Genomic DNA, 16,896 nt, shown 5'->3' on the forward strand with positions numbered 1-16,896 from the left:
GGGCGGAACAAAATCTAAATGCCCTTGTTTTCCTCTTTTAAATCACAGTAGCATTGATAGATCTTCTGCCAAGGAGGTAATGGTTTTGCTGCCATTTATTTATTTGTCTGCTACCAGTCTAACTCAAAAACTAAGGGGGTATGCTATGAATCTAGATAATTATATCCTGGATTAATCTTCATTAGCAGGCTTCAACTAACCAAATATTCCCTGTCAGAAAGAAGCTGTCTTACGACAGTCGATCACAACACGCTAATTTAAGCCAAGTGTTTTCAGCCTTGGTAGGTGTGCGTTCACATAAAAGGGGTGCTCGCTTCACTTGATCACTTGGTCCCGACCAGGTTAGGTGTTGCTTAAGTTTAAAATTATGAATAATTAAAATCCATAACTCAGACCAAAAACAACACTGTTGTTACAGAAATGGCCAGAATGAAACAACCTAGGCAAGAAGCTGCCTGGGTTGCGTAAAAGCGTGAGATTATTTATTATATTAATCTATTGGATGATAAACGAACAGTGTAAATCAGTTGAACTTTATTACAGCACACACGTTTTTCTATTCAAGTAGACCTATTTATCACACACACTGGGATGAGAGCACATTGTTTAACTGTAGTATGTTCCTGCTGATGCGGTCAGCCTCAGTGTATGAATTAATGAATAAATGAATGAATGAATGACTTCACCCGTCCACGCATACGGACACACAGGCTTCATCAGCTGACTGTAGATCAGTCCATCAGATACAAATCTATATCTTTCCTAAAGGATGTCATCAGTAAATGAAAGGATTGCATTTAACCATTAATAATCTTCTTTCCAGCTGTCAGATCTGCACCAACCAGGATCTTCTAACAATGGGTAAGTCGTTTTTCTAAGAGAAGTGATTGGTCAGGAGGCGGGGCTTTAGTACTCACAAAGATCCTAGCCAGAGCAAAACCTGCTCCCGACCAGGCTAGTCGTTCAGCCTAAGTTACCGTGGTGATTTAGCTTCGTAAGAGCTTCGTAGTTCAGCACTCACTGATTAAATCCCGGAAGTTAGGGCGATAAGAGGTAATCTCGCTTCGTAGCATACCCCCTAAATGACAAGTTATGAGGAAATGTCAGGAAGTATCCAAAATGGGAAAAGGAACAAGTGATTAGATTTTGGGGATGATCTGGATCAATATCTCAGATCAGTTTTAAAAATAAAAAAATCCCTATCGATCCATATTGTCGAAATTTAAAAAAAAAAAAAAAAAAAAAAAAAACACATCTTGGTTCATAATTAACCAATATATATAAAATTTGACTCAGACATGCACGGCTGGTTCATCTATCATCACACCAGGTTTCTGGAAGATCTAGTAGAAAACCACTGTTATGGTTAAACAGATTTTCCGCAATGCAATATGGGAACTGCTATGGCGTATCAGAGGTGTGCGCTCTGAGTGCCTTCTAGTTTAACTACTATTTTTGATTTTCAGTATGACTGTGTCTTCTAAAAACCAAATATATGGTCGCACCTAAAATCCACAATGCGTACCAGAATAGAGACCGGCATCAGAGGAGATACAAACGACAATAAAAACATAATGACTGTTATTGTGTTTGATCTCTTCATGCTGCAGTGGTGTTAAGTCCACGTTTTTTTTTTGAAAGATACAGCACACAAAAAACAAATGAGAAAATCTGCTTAGTCTTTGCTTGAACTTCTCATGAGCGTGGAGCTGGACTCTCTTGGGATAATTAGGTGTAGAATAATAGATTGTAGTGATTGTTTGTGTTTCAAAGGGAAAAATAATGTTGACTTTTCTGCTTGGTTGCAGAAGTTGTGAACGCAGCATTAGACAGAACACAGGCTTCCTTTAAATCTCTCTCTGCAGAACACTGACCTTTGTCCATTGAGTTGAGCTGATTTGCAGCGCTTACGAATACATTTTTGGCACTTTGATGGTGCACTCAAGCAGCTCCTAATGCCTGATTGTAGCAGAGTGATTATTTGAAACCAGAAGCAAAGAGAAAATTATAGAATTTACAAACATGAAACACAGCTCCTTACCACAGGACCTGTTTGTGGTTTAGTTGCTTCAATTACTGATCATTTACTTTAGACAGGTGGGACATTTTTTTGGCAGTTTATACTGTTGTGATACAGTTTTTGAACATTTTGATTTGCAATGAAAGTTGCAAATTATTGCAAAGGTATTGTGGACGATGTTTAGGAAAAAAAAACCCTCTCCACTTTTTGAAAAAAAATGTGCATGTGCAACTTGCCTACATGCGCGGGAGAGCGTGCACAAGCCCTGTCTTCCTCGTGCACAGCTCTGTTTACAAGTTGGTGTGGACATCGGTCATATAAGCTTATTTACCAAAAGACAAGTTACACTTTTCCCACTATGTCAGACTCACCGGACACGAGCACGAGCACGTACGACGGCCTTAAGTAAACGTGATTGACAATTAGGAGGACCAATAGTCTTGATGATCCACCCAGAAGTTAAACATCGTCCACAATACCTTTAACACAAATACTTTTTTGATTTAAAAACATTTGTTTGTGAAAAAGGTTCATAAAGTTTATTAACATATACGTATCTGTAGGCTGGATCTAACATTTTAGTGTATATTCAAACATTTGCCATAGCATCGCAGTAGCACAGTAGTACCATTGCTGCCCTTCATCACTTTATTGTTTTCCAAACGATCTCGTGCTGCTGTGCCATAAAGAGATCATCATAATCCCTCATTTCACCTGTCTGTGGCCTAAATGGTATGGCTAATATATATATATATATATATATATATATTCTGAAAACTTCAATTTTCTTTCCTTAAAGCGTTTTTCTTGTTTTTGTCATTTTTACTGTTGTGCTACTGCTTCCTTCATGCCTGTTGCTCTGTATTTGCACAATTTACTGAATATGCATAGAATGCAGCAAGTGCAGAAGGTTAATGGGCTTAACAGCTTAAAAACTCCCCTTTTCTAAAAATTGTTTGCAGTTATCCAAAAAGAGAAAGCTTTTAATATAATTTGTTCGATGAGTATTCAGCATCCTCACTTATTAAATGCTTCAGTAGCGTTTTTGTTGCTCTTGCTGATGAATTTAGATTATATTTTGATATTTTTGCTCTGTGAATGTACTACACATGCATGGAGATGGTTGTCATCCAGCGGGTCACAAGATGTGCCTCCATGTGATGGTTTAAAGCAGAGAGACATGCAGAATTATTTTGTGGAAATGTTATATCTATCTGCAAATGTAGACTGTTGAAGTTTGAGACGTTAGGTTTGTTATTGTGTGGTTTCAGTCCACACAGCAGGAGAAAGAACAGCTCTCAGCTTTTGTCTTTTGTTGCCTTGAATATTTTTTCAGCTTGGATGAAATCAGATGTTTCTGCCTGAACATGACGGTGCTGAGGATACGTCTCCATGGACCAAGTCACTGTGAGTTTATGATGGTCAGTGGGTATCACCCAGTGGTGAGAAGGATCACACTTCAACTAAAGTTAAAATATTAAACTTTAAACATATGCACCACAGAATTGTCTCTTGCTAATTAACTACCTCTTGTGGCAGAAATTGTGAGTTCAAGCCACAACTGATGTAAAATCCATATTAGAATACTACCTTTTTTAAAGGTTCTCACACTATACCACCTGAACCACGGGTGATTGGGATCCCAAGGCTATACCTGTCTATGTGTTGAAGTGTCCTTGGGCAAGACATAATATATACAGTGTAAAATATATAAATCAAGTCCATTTTTCAAATTGCTCAGAATTACCTAATTTTGCCTATAATACTTACATAATATTTATAAAATATATAATGAGGAAAATGCAAATGAACAAATAGAATTATAATATATAATAGAGTTATACAGTTAAAATGTAAGTTTTTAGGTCCTCGCCATATGAAATATACATAAATGAATACCAATTAATAATAATTAAAAACAATTTTTAATCTAACCTTCACCCTAACACCCAAATTACTAACCCTACATGCAGACATCACAATAAATGAATGCTCGCCCGGAGTAAATACATGCAAGGAGAACATACATTGCATTAATTAAGCTGATGTTTATTATACATCACAAAATTATATTTGACATAATCTGGTTATGGAAGATTAAGAGAAAAAAAGCACACAGACTCTCAATTTCTACATTATTTAACCTAGACAGTAATCTTGAATTTATTCTTCCCACAATGCTAAACACAAAAAACGATGATTGAAAAATGAGTCAACAATTAAAGGTTGTTTCATTTTATGTAATAATGTATTAATAACACACAGATGCCTTTTGACACTATTAACAATGTTCTCGTTGTTTTTGTTGTGAAAAAACACTTCCGTGTCGCTCCTACCTCACTTCCGGTGTTTAAAAATGGCGGACGTCAACGCTGGTGTGTGTAAATATTGTTTGTTGTCAAATTACAGTCTGGACTCCTTGTAACATGAACGTCTCTGATTCGGCGTCAGAATCCGGACCTGTTTGAGGAAGAATCGGAAAATCAAGGCCGTGTTTTAATCTACATGTACGTAATTATGATGGAATGGAGGAAATTAGTTCTGTTGTGTACCAGAGAGCTTTGTGAACTACTTAGATCAGTCCTCATTGTTCATTTAGTCTTGCCACGCTGTCCCAAATCAGACGGTGACAACGTTTTAATGAAAGGGTGTGACAAATATTAACATTTAACAGTAATTAAAGTAACTCTTCCAGCGCGTTCCAGGATTTATTCATTCATTTCTTTGCGCATTTTGAATTAATCGCTAGTCTTCACCTCTGCAGAAAGTCGTAATTTAAGAATTGCTTCGTATATCTCCACATTGCATCAATATAATAAATAATAATTAAAAAAAGAAAAAAAGAATTCTATAATATGAAGCACCTGCAATGGAATTCAAACTTGTCAGAATTTGGTTAAAATGATAAGAATGAAGAAATTATTTTTACTGTCATAAAAGTTGTTATGATAGAGTTCTAATGGTTCTCAGTGTATATGGTTTGAACTTTTGAAATGGAAGGACAAATTATAGCCATTCTTTTCTGTATATTCTTTTTTTTTTAATCATTTTCCATCCATATAAAAATATGAACCATGATAAATGTACAGTTTGTATGTTAGATTTAGGGACATTTGGAAATGTAAAATGCTAAAGAATAATAATTTGTGGACACGAACATATTATCTTGTTTTCTATTTTACTAATGTTAACATGTTCATTTGTTCTGCTTGTTATGTGGTTTTAAAGATTCAATTTACGATAGATAGATAGATAGATAGATACCTTTACTTCAGTCTCGGGATCTGTAAAAACCATACAAACAAACAAAAAAACACATAGTATAACAGTCAATTTTTAAAATGCACTTATACCAGTGGTTCCAGAGCTGAGATGTGCAGCGGATGACACTATGCAATGCTCACCAGTACAAGAACAATGTCATTTTCAGAATAATTTGGCCGACTGATAAATCTATACATTAGATGTCTCAGTACAGATTGGAGAGTGTTCATTCACACGGGCAGTCACATTTCCCTGGCACTAGTCCCTCCAGTCATTTTAACAGTATTCTCAGTGCATCATTATTAGCCACTTGTATTTTTTGAAGGCACACTTTGTCCACAGATGTGCAGTGTACAGAGTTGTGCAGAACGCTTTGAACAGAGTCAGTTTCACTCCAACAGTGCAGTACCCAAAGTTACGAGACAACACATTATTAGCTTGTACGTACAGCGTGCAGCACTGATAATAAATGCTGTAGTTGAAGTAAATTGTCTTAATCAGTTTTATTGTTTTCTGTGCAGCTTTCCACGATGAGTAGTCGAAGAAAGAAAGCCCCTCCTGTGAGGGTGGCTGAAGATGCCAAGAGATTGAGCTGGAACATGCTGGAAGACCGCAAGAAGGAAGCAATCTGGGAAGATGAGCCGATGCCAACTTGTTCTGTTCTTTCAATTGAACCAACGGCCAACTTCACTTTTCTCCCCACTGTGGAATCAGCCAACACTGCTTCTACCAGCTCCGTTAAGTTCTCAGTGGAAGCTCCTTCGTCATCGTCAGATATTCCGTCTGTCTCTGCCTCTCTTTCACTCGCTGTGTTGCCGGTTTCAAAGCTGGGCCACACTTGGAAGGCCCTGATCGGAGAGTTTAGCGTCCGTCCAACTTGGATTCCATCTGACTGTCAACAGAAAACCTTCACCCTTCGCAGGGTTGGTGAACATCTCTGCCTTAGCTACAGTAACTGTGACGAGGGCTCAGGGCTCCAGGTCCAAACTGGACCTGATGATGACACGTACATGTTGGAGTGCAGCCTCAGTCGGATCCCGCTGGAAGACCTCGACTGGCTGCAGAGGAGGAGGGTTGTGCAGCTCTGTCACCAGGCAACCGCACCATCAATGAAGGTCTGATGGCATTTATTAAGACACATAATTAAGATTCTAATCGTAATATTGCAAAGTTGTGTATAAGAGAAAGATCTCACCTCCAGAAATGTAAAATAAGATACTTTTTATGATACGTTATCATGTCTGATGACAAGTATAGGATCATGTCAATTTTTGTCCTTAGGAAAAAACTGACAGAGGGTTCATTGTTTAAAAAAAAAGTTTCCTAATTTTGAATGTCTTCTATTCTTCACTGATGTTTGACAGGTGGGGATTTACCTGCTGGAAACTGGACTTGCAAAGCCTGAGTTTCTCAGTGAAGGAAATAGTTGGCTGAAGAAAGCAAACCGAGTGATGCAGAAGTTGATGGAATATTTCTATGATTTTATTATTCCTGGTATGTATTAAAGGTCTCATATCATGCTATTTTTCACCCATCTTCATTTATTCTAAGAACCCCAAAAACATAGTATTTGAGGTTTATTTTCCCAAACTCGCCTGTTTTCCAGAGTTTTAACCTCTGAAAAGTCACTTTCTGAGCAACTCTACACAAACAGGCTGATTTACGACTTACTTATGCATATTCATGAGTGAGCGTGTCTATAGACGGGACACTGACTTCCTCCTCCCCGCACGGTGAGTAGGGCTTGAGGATGGCCCGCCCTCCTCCCACCCACTCCGTAGCCGAGCTCATGTTGCTTTATAAACACGAGACAGAGCGTGGGGGCGGGGCGTTCACCGGTACATACATAGACTATAGAAAATACATACATAGCACTGCGCGAAGGATGCTGAAATGCTCACCTTCGTGGGCGTGTCTGTTTACATGTCAGTCATGGCAGAGAGCTTCCTGGAGGCGTGGCTTCTCCAGCTCAGTGCCTCATCAAATTTGTCATCAAAGTGGGAATGTGTCATCAAATTGGAGTGAGGTGTTAGGGCTCACCCTGCAGTAAGAAAGGAAAAGGAAAGGAAAATAGCACTTTAAAGCACAGTAAAGTTAATTTAGCTTAACATGGGCCCTTTGAGTTCTCAATTCCTCTGCTGCATGCATGCCATTATAAAAGTTCAAAGCTGCTGGAGATGATAATATTTGATCTAATAAAGACTGAGGCCAGACCTGGAGATTGGCACCGGCAGATCCCCGCGACCCTGATAAACGGGAATAAGTGGTTCTGAAAATGGATGGATGGATGGAAGACTGAGGCCCCTATTTCCAATGTGCTTCACAGCCGGCACCGCACACCTAGAGGCCGAGTTGTGGAAATTATTCAGGTGCGGTCGGAACTTAATAAGGTGTGTTCTCAGGGGAGAAACGGGATTAAAACTCACAACCTGTTACAGCTGTTGTGCATAAACTTAACAAAATCATTTTGAGCCACACACTGCACAGCACACTATTACTATCCCTCTGTGTGGTAAAATACAAAAACATGTTTGTGTAGGTGAACACCACCATTGTTTCTGCAGTCTGCACCAGACTCTCTTCCATGGAGAAAAGTCCGTTTTCCAATCCCTTACCGTGGCAAAGGTGCATCATTCTGTTTTCCAACTGGACTGCGCTGCTTAATTTCTACACCAGGCCTGATTTTTTGGGACACGCCTAACAGCTCTGGGAGCAAAACGCCTGTTTGACAAATTAGGTGCTGTTAACAGAAAGCAGTTTTGTTTTAAATCAAAAATTAGGGGCCTCATTGTAGTCCTCATAGATCAGTAAATCAGAGATCATTTGCATGAAAAGAGATGTAAAAGGTTTAAATTGCTGCTACAAAGTTTGTTTTGATCTATACTATGGATTTCTACGATTGAAAAATTAGTCTTCAACAGCTTTATAATACTATTATGGCATAACTGTGATTGTGTTTTCACTTGATGAAAAAAATGTCTTTGCTTTGTTTTCTGTGTAGAAGTTGTAGAAAATGAAGAAGAAGAATGCGACACTGACCTAGAAAGGCAAAATGTGGAGGAGCTCTATGATTACGTCAGACATCTCCATCAGGAGGAGATCCAGGAAGTGACCTACGACGTCCAACACCCGGCACTTCTCCCTGTGCTCAGGCCTTATCAGAGCCAGGCTGTCAACTGGATGCTGAGGAGAGAAAAGTACAGGAGTACATCAGCTAAAGGTTTATTTCTCGCTTCTCTTCTTTCATTGAAGGTTTATTTAAAAAACAAAAAAAAACAAATTCCATTATAGACACAACTTTAATTGGTAAATGTTGTGATGCAGCAATTGCAGTTATCCTCTGGCGGGAGTTGATCACTTTGTGTGGAAAAAAGTTGTTTTACAACCCTTACACTGGCTGGTAAGTGCTTTGGTCTTTTTAAAATGACCATTAATTTACTTTTGTTAGTTTCTTTAAAATGTTTTTGTCAGTTCTTCAGTTGTGGATCCTAAATAGTTTTTGCTACTTAAAACATTAAAGTCTATTTTAAAACATTCATACCCAGATTATTATCCTTTCAGAAAGGTTTTTTGATTTCAGTGTTGTCTCCACTGTATAGTAAGATATTCCTCATGTGATTCCTGTTTTAAAGTCAATTTTATTTATAAGACTCTGCATGAATAAAGACTTATTGGTATTTGGAAGCTGAATTTTTTTTTTTAATGCCACAGCTGGGTTGTTTCTTCTAATACATCAGAGTGACTGTCTTTTCTTTTTTTTAGCGTAATCCGTGAAGTGCCACTGGCTGGCGTGGAGTGGCCTGGTGGGATCCTGGCTGATGAGATGGGGCTCGGGAAGACGGTGGAAGTTCTGGCACTCATCCTCTTTCACACACGACAGGAGCTCGAACAGAAGACGCTCACCCTGCCTGTGGTAAGGAATGTTTGTTTTATTTCTATTCCTGCATCAACACACCTGCATCCGCATAGTCCCTCCTATCTCCTTTCCTATCCACTTTTTCTGCCACCCCTCGGAAGTGTTGAAGTAGCGGCCATGATAAGGAGCATTCCAATTCTCTAAAAGCTAAGCAAAGGAAAGTCAATGCTTCCTTTATAACCTCCTTGAGCCAAGGAAACACTAATGCATCCTTTACCGAAGGAGAACAGATAATACTGCCCCACAATTCTTTGCGGCGAAAGCATTTAAACTGACCCGCTCATCCTAGCGTTCACGGAAACTCACAAAGACTGAAAAGGGATGGAGATTATGTAAATTACCAATGCAATAAAAGGCCTTGAACAACTTTAAATAATCTAAAAACCATATCCGAACTATGAATGTTATGTGGATGTTGTAAAACGAGCACAGTAGAGTAAACTTTTTGTGCAGCCTATTCTCAGTTTGCATTCCTTATTTATTCCCTTGGCAGCCATTAACATTACGTTATTATAAATAACGTAACACTTTCCTACAGTCACAGATGTTAAAACCTTTGCCTTGATTTAGGCAAGGGTTAAACTGGACACACTCTTTAGTGGGAAGAGGAATACGACAAATCAAGGCTGGGAGTAAGCATAGTTGTTGTGAAAAACTGTTTTATTGAAGCAGTGTATGGTGGTTAGAGGCACAGGGGAAAGTGTTATAGATGTGCTTTTAGTAGTGAAAGTGCATCTGATTGTCAAAACAACGTGATGGCCTTTCCCTAAATACTTTAAAGGGCCCATGTTATGCTAAATTGACTTTTCTGTGCTTTAAACATCATAAAAGTGCTATTTGGGCTTCATACACATGCCCAAAGTGTTTTGTTCATTGATTCCCTCAATCGTTAGTTGCTCCAATTTGATGACGCGTTCCCACTTTGATGACAAATTTGACGTGGCACTGAGCTGGAGTAACCACGCCTCCAGGAAGCTCTCTTTCGTGATTGACATGTAAACAGATACGCCCACGAAGGTGAGCATTTCAACGTCCTTCACGCAGTGCTATGTATGTATTTTCTACAGTCTATGTATGTACCGGTGAACGCCCCGCCCCCACGCTCTGTCTCATGTTTATAAAGCAGCATGAGCTCGGCTACGGAGTGGGTGGGAGGAGGGCGGGCATCCTCTGGCCCTATGTCACCGTGCGGGGAGGAGGAAGTCAGTGTCCCGTCTATAGAAACGCCCACTGATGAATATGCATAAGGAGGACGCAAATCAGCCTGTTTGTGTAGAGTTGCTCAGAAAGTGACTTTTCAGAGGCTAAAACTTTGGAAAACAGGCGAGTTTGGGAAAATTTACCTCAAATGCTATGTTTTTTTAAGAAGTTTATTAACACCTTTCCTCAACCCTGTGACGTCATCCACGGGGTAAGGAAAAGTGGATAGGAAAGAAGAAAGGAGGGACTCTTCGGACGCACCCTGAGTTTGGACACACCTGTTTTAGGTAGTAGATAAATGCTGTTATTGTCTGTTTTACAGGGGAAATCTGTCAATTTCTTTGTACCTCCTCCTCCAGCCGAAAGAAAAGAAGTGAATCGCTGCAAGTTGGATGCTCAGCCTAAAATGAAAATATCGTATCCAAGTATGTCTATTCTAATCCTCTTTTCCCTCCTTTATCAGGCTCAATTATGTTGATCCATATTGTTTTATCCATCACATGTCATTGTCTAGCTGTTCGTGTTATGCTGCTCACGGCAATAAAGGAGATGCGGTCGGGCAAAGGAGCCTCAGTCAACGCCATCTTCACTTACATCCGCGCCACGTACGGCTATGACCTCCTAAAGAACCGCACCCACATCAAGAAGACGCTGACAAAGCTCATAAGCGAAGGCCTAGTAGACCAGGTCAAAGGTCGCGGTTTGGCCGGGTCATTCAAGCTGGGAAAGAACTACAAAGAAACAAAGAAGATTTTAGCAGCAGCATCTAGATCTGTAAGAATGACAAGATCAAGATTCGAACGAGATGTTTGTATGTTTGTAAAAGTTACGTCCGTGGTTTATGTGTCTTTGTGTTTGTTAGAGTCTCAAAATCACAGAAAACACGCCCAGGCAGAGTTTCCAGAGACGAGCTAAGGAGAAGGCAGAAGCCGCTCTGCAGAACTCTCTCTCAGAAGAAGAACCTGATGTAACATCTTCTTCAGTTGAACGTTCTGCACTCAAGGAAACCAAAACAAAGGAGGGGGATAAAAGTTCCTCAGCACGTTTACACATGTCTGAGCCGAAAGATGAAGATATAAAGGAGGAAAACAGAGAAGCGTCAGAGTCTGACTCTCAGACAGAAGCTGCACCCCTGACCAAAGCGTCTGTTGTACCTTTCAACACCACCGACTACAGATTCGAGTGCATATGTGGTGAACTGGGCATCATTGACTACAAGGCCCGGGTCCAGTGTATGAACTGTCAGCTGTGGCAGCACGCAGACTGTGTGAACTACAAACAGGAGAGCCTCCAAACCACTCCGTTCTTCTGCCCTCACTGCCTGGTAGCCATGAAACCTGTGTCCACTGGAGCAACCCTCATCATTTCACCCAGCTCCATCTGCCATCAGTGGGTGGAGGAGATCAACCGGCACATCAAATCGGCCTCTCTTCGAGTACTGGTGAGAACAGAATCCCTGGGTAAACACAGAAATGTGCTTATGTGATTGACAAAAGTTTAAAATGATAAAAAGGTTTCAGACTAATGCACACAGAAGTTATCCTGGAATCCATCCTAATCTCCTTGTATTATTCAATGTTTTCTTACAAAAAGTAAGGAAGTGGGTGTGGCTTCGCCAGGCTACACAGAAGTAATTTAATAAAATACATAAAAAGATGATAAAATGAGAGAGTAAGAAATAAAAACAAAGCAGAGAAGGGAAATAAAAAAAACAAATAAAACATTAAAATTAGCATAAATTTTTTTTAAGAACCCTAAAAATTATAAAAAATCATAAAGCACTACATAAAAGCCAGACTGAATAAATAGGTTTTTAGCTTGCTTTTAAAAATTGTGATACTCGAGGTTCCTCTCAGATTGCAGAAAATCTGTGTTCAGACTAGTGATTTTTAGCTGATATCTGACATGCTGATATTTTACAACTCATTTGGCTAAAATCTATATTTTTCCCCCACACCTAATTGCAGGAATCATCTAGTTTCTGTAATGTGTAAAGGCAACATTTCAGCTGTCCTCTGATTTAGACCCACAATAGTTGCTCTGTATTGATGAAGTTCATGCTGAGACGGGAATGTATAAGAAAACATATTTAATAAAGAAAAGAGCAAAGGATAAATACACAACCTTCCTTGACAGGAGGAAAGAGTAAAGCAATATTTTTTATAGCATGATGAGGAGGAAGGGGAGGGAGGATGTGAAAGGAGGAAGGATTTTGATGGAAACTTACTGCTTCTACAGAGCTCTGCTTATCAGAGCTTTGTTATGAGACCTTGAGTAGAGACTGGTTTTTGCTGGCGCTGTGAATATAGCACAATCTGTCTGTATTGCCAGTACGTAATCTAATCTAACATGACTCAGCAAAGGAACAACGTTTCTGTTCAAAAGTACAACGAATAATGCAGTCATCGTGTATAAACACATGGAAAATTGTACTCATGATGATATGATGATCAATATAATAATATTGGAATCAACTAACAGAAATATTCTGTCTTAATAATGTCGGACCGCTATTAAATACAGACATAAGACAGAGCCGAAAGTTATGTAACATCAGTAATCATTGGTTGTACAAAATAAGGAAATACTTGAACTTACGTTTTGTATGCCATATTTGTTTATTACAATTGTTTAAAAAAAACAATTCAGATACTCGCAGCCTGTCTTACTTCAAATAGTGACTACCTGCTTACTTCCATTTTGTATTTAAGTCGTAGAAACGTATAATTCTACTTTGAGAATGTTGAGTGTCTCTCACCCTCATTGATTTACAAGCACTCCTGCAGTCTGCTCCCCACACACAAGATGGCAGCGCTGAGACATGCCTCTCCACGGACAATAAGGTGTCTACGTACAGTATATGATAATTTATGGGTTGATCAAAAAAGCAAAGCCTGTAATTTTATTGGTTAATTATATCGGCAGAATGGCCGATATCCAATACTTAATTTTAAAGCAAATATCAGCCCATGCGATGCCAAAGATATTGTGAATAACCAGTTTAAACGGTTTCTCTGGACACTTTCTTGACTTTAGGATTTTAGCACATGCAATTATTTATGTCATGCAGCGTCAGCATATTCTATAAACCTCAATAATTAGTCAGGAGAAAAGTGATACATTTACTGTTTTGTTTGTCCAAATTCTTGATTAGATTAAATTAAATTAGATTGTACTTTATTAATCCCACAACAGGGAAATTCCCTTGTTACAGCAGCGAAGAAATTAAACAAAAAAGCAAATTTACCGTATGCAGAAAGGAATACACAAAACCATTTTAGCAATATACAAAATGTATAAAAAACTGAATATTTTAACAATGTACAGCACACCTTTGAGTGAGGTGCAAGATATGTAAATGAGTGTGATGGAAACTGAATTATGTTCAAAAAGATGGAACAGCAACAAACGTTGGATTTTAACAGTCCACCTCTGTATTTAACAGGAACATAATTAAATAATGAAGCACATGATAACAGCAGGCTGTGAAAAACAGTACCAGTAAATACATATATACAGTAAATACATATGTGGTAAATGGAAGTTTTGCATGAATTATTACATTATATTGCTAATGACAGGAACAGTTTTTGTAGGTGAAGAAAAAAATTGATACTGTGAACAGTGCAAATAGATAAAGAAAAAAGATGTTAAACCATTTCTACAAAACACAATTTCCCTCATCTATCAACTTGTGACTTATGAAACATTCGTATTTGACCAATTCCAGCTTACAAATGATAGGGTGTTGACAAATGAGGCGGCTGAATTTTAACGTCATTAACATGATATCGCCTTAAATATTCGGTGTATAAATATGAATATATATTTGGTTCGGAGGCCCCACTCACTGAGCTCAAACAAGAAAAGAAACTTTTCCAAGAGGAAAATCGGCATCCTCACATCTGAGGTTGAGCAAAGCAAAGATATGCTTTTTGAACGTGTGAAAACAGGACTTAAAGCTGCAGTTTGTTGCTTTTTTTTGGCATCATGTGGTCAAAAATCTATAATCATCTTTGAGCATATTGTAATCAAAGCGTTCTGAGTGGACAGTGAATATATTCTCCTTCTCCTGGCTCTGTAAAATGACATTTATAAATCTAGGAGTGTGACGCTCCTGGAATCTGGATGTCAGCCAATCAGAGATCTTTCTACAAACACGTGTGCTCCATGAGCTGTTTTAGGCATTGCTATTGGCTGCTCGACTGATGTTAGGCGCATTCAAGGACCATCGGTAGTAAACGTGCATTTGCGGACGTTCCAGCAGAGGTCCCGATAACAGCGTTAGGAACAACAGTTACACAGCAAATCAAGCAGAAAAAGGCAGACCAAGGTGTAGTAAAAACAGAATAAAGTCACACCAATACTGAGGAGGAACGGATTGCTTTTGCTTTGCATCCTCGCAGAAGCCTATTCAATGGGAATTCATTTTACAGTTTGGTTGCGGCTACCGCTCAGAGCAGGTGGGATCACAACCCTCTTTGTGAGCTTGTGGTGGGGACGAGCTGACGACAGCAGCCGCTGCTCGGGACAGTAACTACAGAGTAATACATGCATTCATGTCAGGGTCTCTAAAACACCAGAAAATTCTCCACTAACACAAGATAACGTCCCTACATTTGTCATTAGTCTCTAATGAGAAAAAAGTTGAAGAGCATTCACAAAATATACTGGTAAGGGAGGTTGAGTTTCGGTTTTGGTTTCAAAAATGGAGCAGAGAGTGTTCTACAAACTGCAGCTTTAAAGGAGCTAATTTTTAAACGATGAACTCATACGCACTTGTAGCAGGGTTTGTCAGTGGATTTTTCAAGTGGTCTGTGGAAGGAAAACCAAAAAAGTGGTATTAGTAATAACATGGGCTCTATTTAATTAAATTTTATTTAGTTGAGGTTTGTTGAGACTCAATCAGACTTTGCTGTGCTGCACCACAAATCCACACTCTCGGGTTTGCGTAAATTAGCTCAGACCTGACGTGAGATCTGATCGTAGCATACGTTCACTTCAAATTTAGTAATACCAAAGCTTACCTGAATAAGGTCGTACGGCCGTCATACACTCAGATCCAGGGCTGGATGGCCATCTGAGTGAGTGAAGGCAGACATGGTAACAGGTGGCCAAAAATGGTTCAAAAGTGGCAAAAACATGGCAAGAAAAGAGTTAAAAGTGACTAAAATGGGCCAAAAGCAGTCAAGAGGGGCCAAAAAATTGGCCAATAAGGATGAATCGGGTGGTATGTAATGGCAAAAGGTAGCTTAAATGGGCAAAATGTGGCAAACAATAGTGAAAAAGGGCAAAAATGTGGAACAAAAAGCAGCAAAATGTATGGAAAAATGGAACAAGTGGTATTAATTGAGCAAAAGTTAGCTTATTTGGATGAAAAGAGGCCAACAAAATTAAAGAAAGGGAAAAAAAATGGATAAAAGTGTCAAAAACAACTTGCAGAAATTGCCAAGAAAATAAGAAAAAAGGGATATTTATTGGCAAAAGTTTGCTAAAGTCTGAAAAAGTGTCAAATGGGCAAAAAAGGAAGTTGCTAAATGGCCAAAGGAAATAAATAAAAAGAGGTGAAAAGTTCCCCCCTTTTAAGGTTTTCTGGGGGAATAATAATTAAAATTAAGACATAAAGAGCCACATGTTGAGCATCACTGACTGAATAACAGCTTCTACATGTTTCATTGATAATGTAGTCAGATCTGAATATACGACCGGTTGATAAATGAGGGTTAACATGTTGTGGTCTTTCAGGTGTATCAGGGTGTAAAGAAGCATGGATTCATTCAGCCTCACATGCTTGCTGAGCAGGACGTGGTGATCACCACCTACGACGTGCTGCGTTCAGAGCTCAACTACGTTGACATTCCTCACTGCAACAGCAGAGACGGACGCCGCTTCCGAAACCAGAAGCGTTACATGGCCGTTCCCAGTCCACTGGTGGCTGTGGAGTGGTGGCGCATCTGTCTGGATGAGGCTCAGATGGTTGAATGTCCCACTGCAAAGGTGAGCAGAACAAAGCGGTTTGAAAGGGAGTTTTCATAATGTTTGGTGAGTTCATGTGCTCACGTGTTTGTTTGTTTTTTTGCTCATCAGGCTGCAGAGATGGCCTTGCGTCTCGCTTCTGTGAACCGTTGGTGTGTCACTGGCACTCCTGTTCAAAGAGGCCTCGAAGGTATGAAAACATTATTGTAAAATCAGAAGAACAGGATCATTTCATTTCACTTTCTTTAAATAATGATGTTATTTTTGAAGATCTAAATGTACTCCTTCTGGACTTATTTTAGATCTGTATGGTCTTGTACTCTTCCTGGGGGTCGACCCATACTGGGTCAAACACTGGTGGCACCAGCTGCTTTATCGCCCCTATCGCCATGGAAACACAGAGCCTCTATACCACGTGATCTCTAAAATAATGTGGCGATCAGCAAAGAAAGACGTCATTGATCAGGTACGATTTAATCATGTCTCTTTGTGCCTTCTGTCCCATTATTTGTAAATTTGC

General features: G+C 39.3%; 1 protein-coding gene across 3 annotated transcripts in view; it reads left to right on the forward strand.

Annotated features, from left to right (window-relative positions):
• Nucleotides 1-4,380: 4,380 nt before the first annotated feature.
• Nucleotides 4,381-16,896, forward strand: part of shprh (SNF2 histone linker PHD RING helicase) — a 28,491-nt gene continuing 15,975 nt past the window's right edge. For 2 of the 3 annotated variants that reach the window (XM_028437256.1, XM_028437258.1), the window contains exons 1-12: nt 4,381-4,527; nt 5,806-6,399; nt 6,649-6,778; nt 8,286-8,504; nt 8,609-8,684; nt 9,047-9,197; nt 10,723-10,825; nt 10,915-11,174; nt 11,263-11,841; nt 16,146-16,397; nt 16,488-16,566; nt 16,679-16,842. In XM_028437256.1, the coding sequence (XP_028293057.1) occupies nt 5,815-6,399; nt 6,649-6,778; nt 8,286-8,504; nt 8,609-8,684; nt 9,047-9,197; nt 10,723-10,825; nt 10,915-11,174; nt 11,263-11,841; nt 16,146-16,397; nt 16,488-16,566; nt 16,679-16,842 (2,598 nt within the window). In that variant the 5' untranslated portion in view covers nt 4,381-4,527; nt 5,806-5,814. Of the gene's footprint in view, nt 4,528-5,805; nt 6,400-6,648; nt 6,779-8,285; nt 8,505-8,608; nt 8,685-9,046; nt 9,198-10,722; nt 10,826-10,914; nt 11,175-11,262; nt 11,842-13,186; nt 13,244-16,145; nt 16,398-16,487; nt 16,567-16,678; nt 16,843-16,896 lie in introns of all 3 variants that reach the window. The other variant, XM_028437255.1, reaches the window with a different exon arrangement.

This window comes from Gouania willdenowi, chromosome 22, assembly GCF_900634775.1.
Source record: "Gouania willdenowi chromosome 22, fGouWil2.1, whole genome shotgun sequence".
Classification (NCBI taxonomy): Eukaryota; Metazoa; Chordata; class Actinopteri; order Blenniiformes; family Gobiesocidae; genus Gouania; species Gouania willdenowi.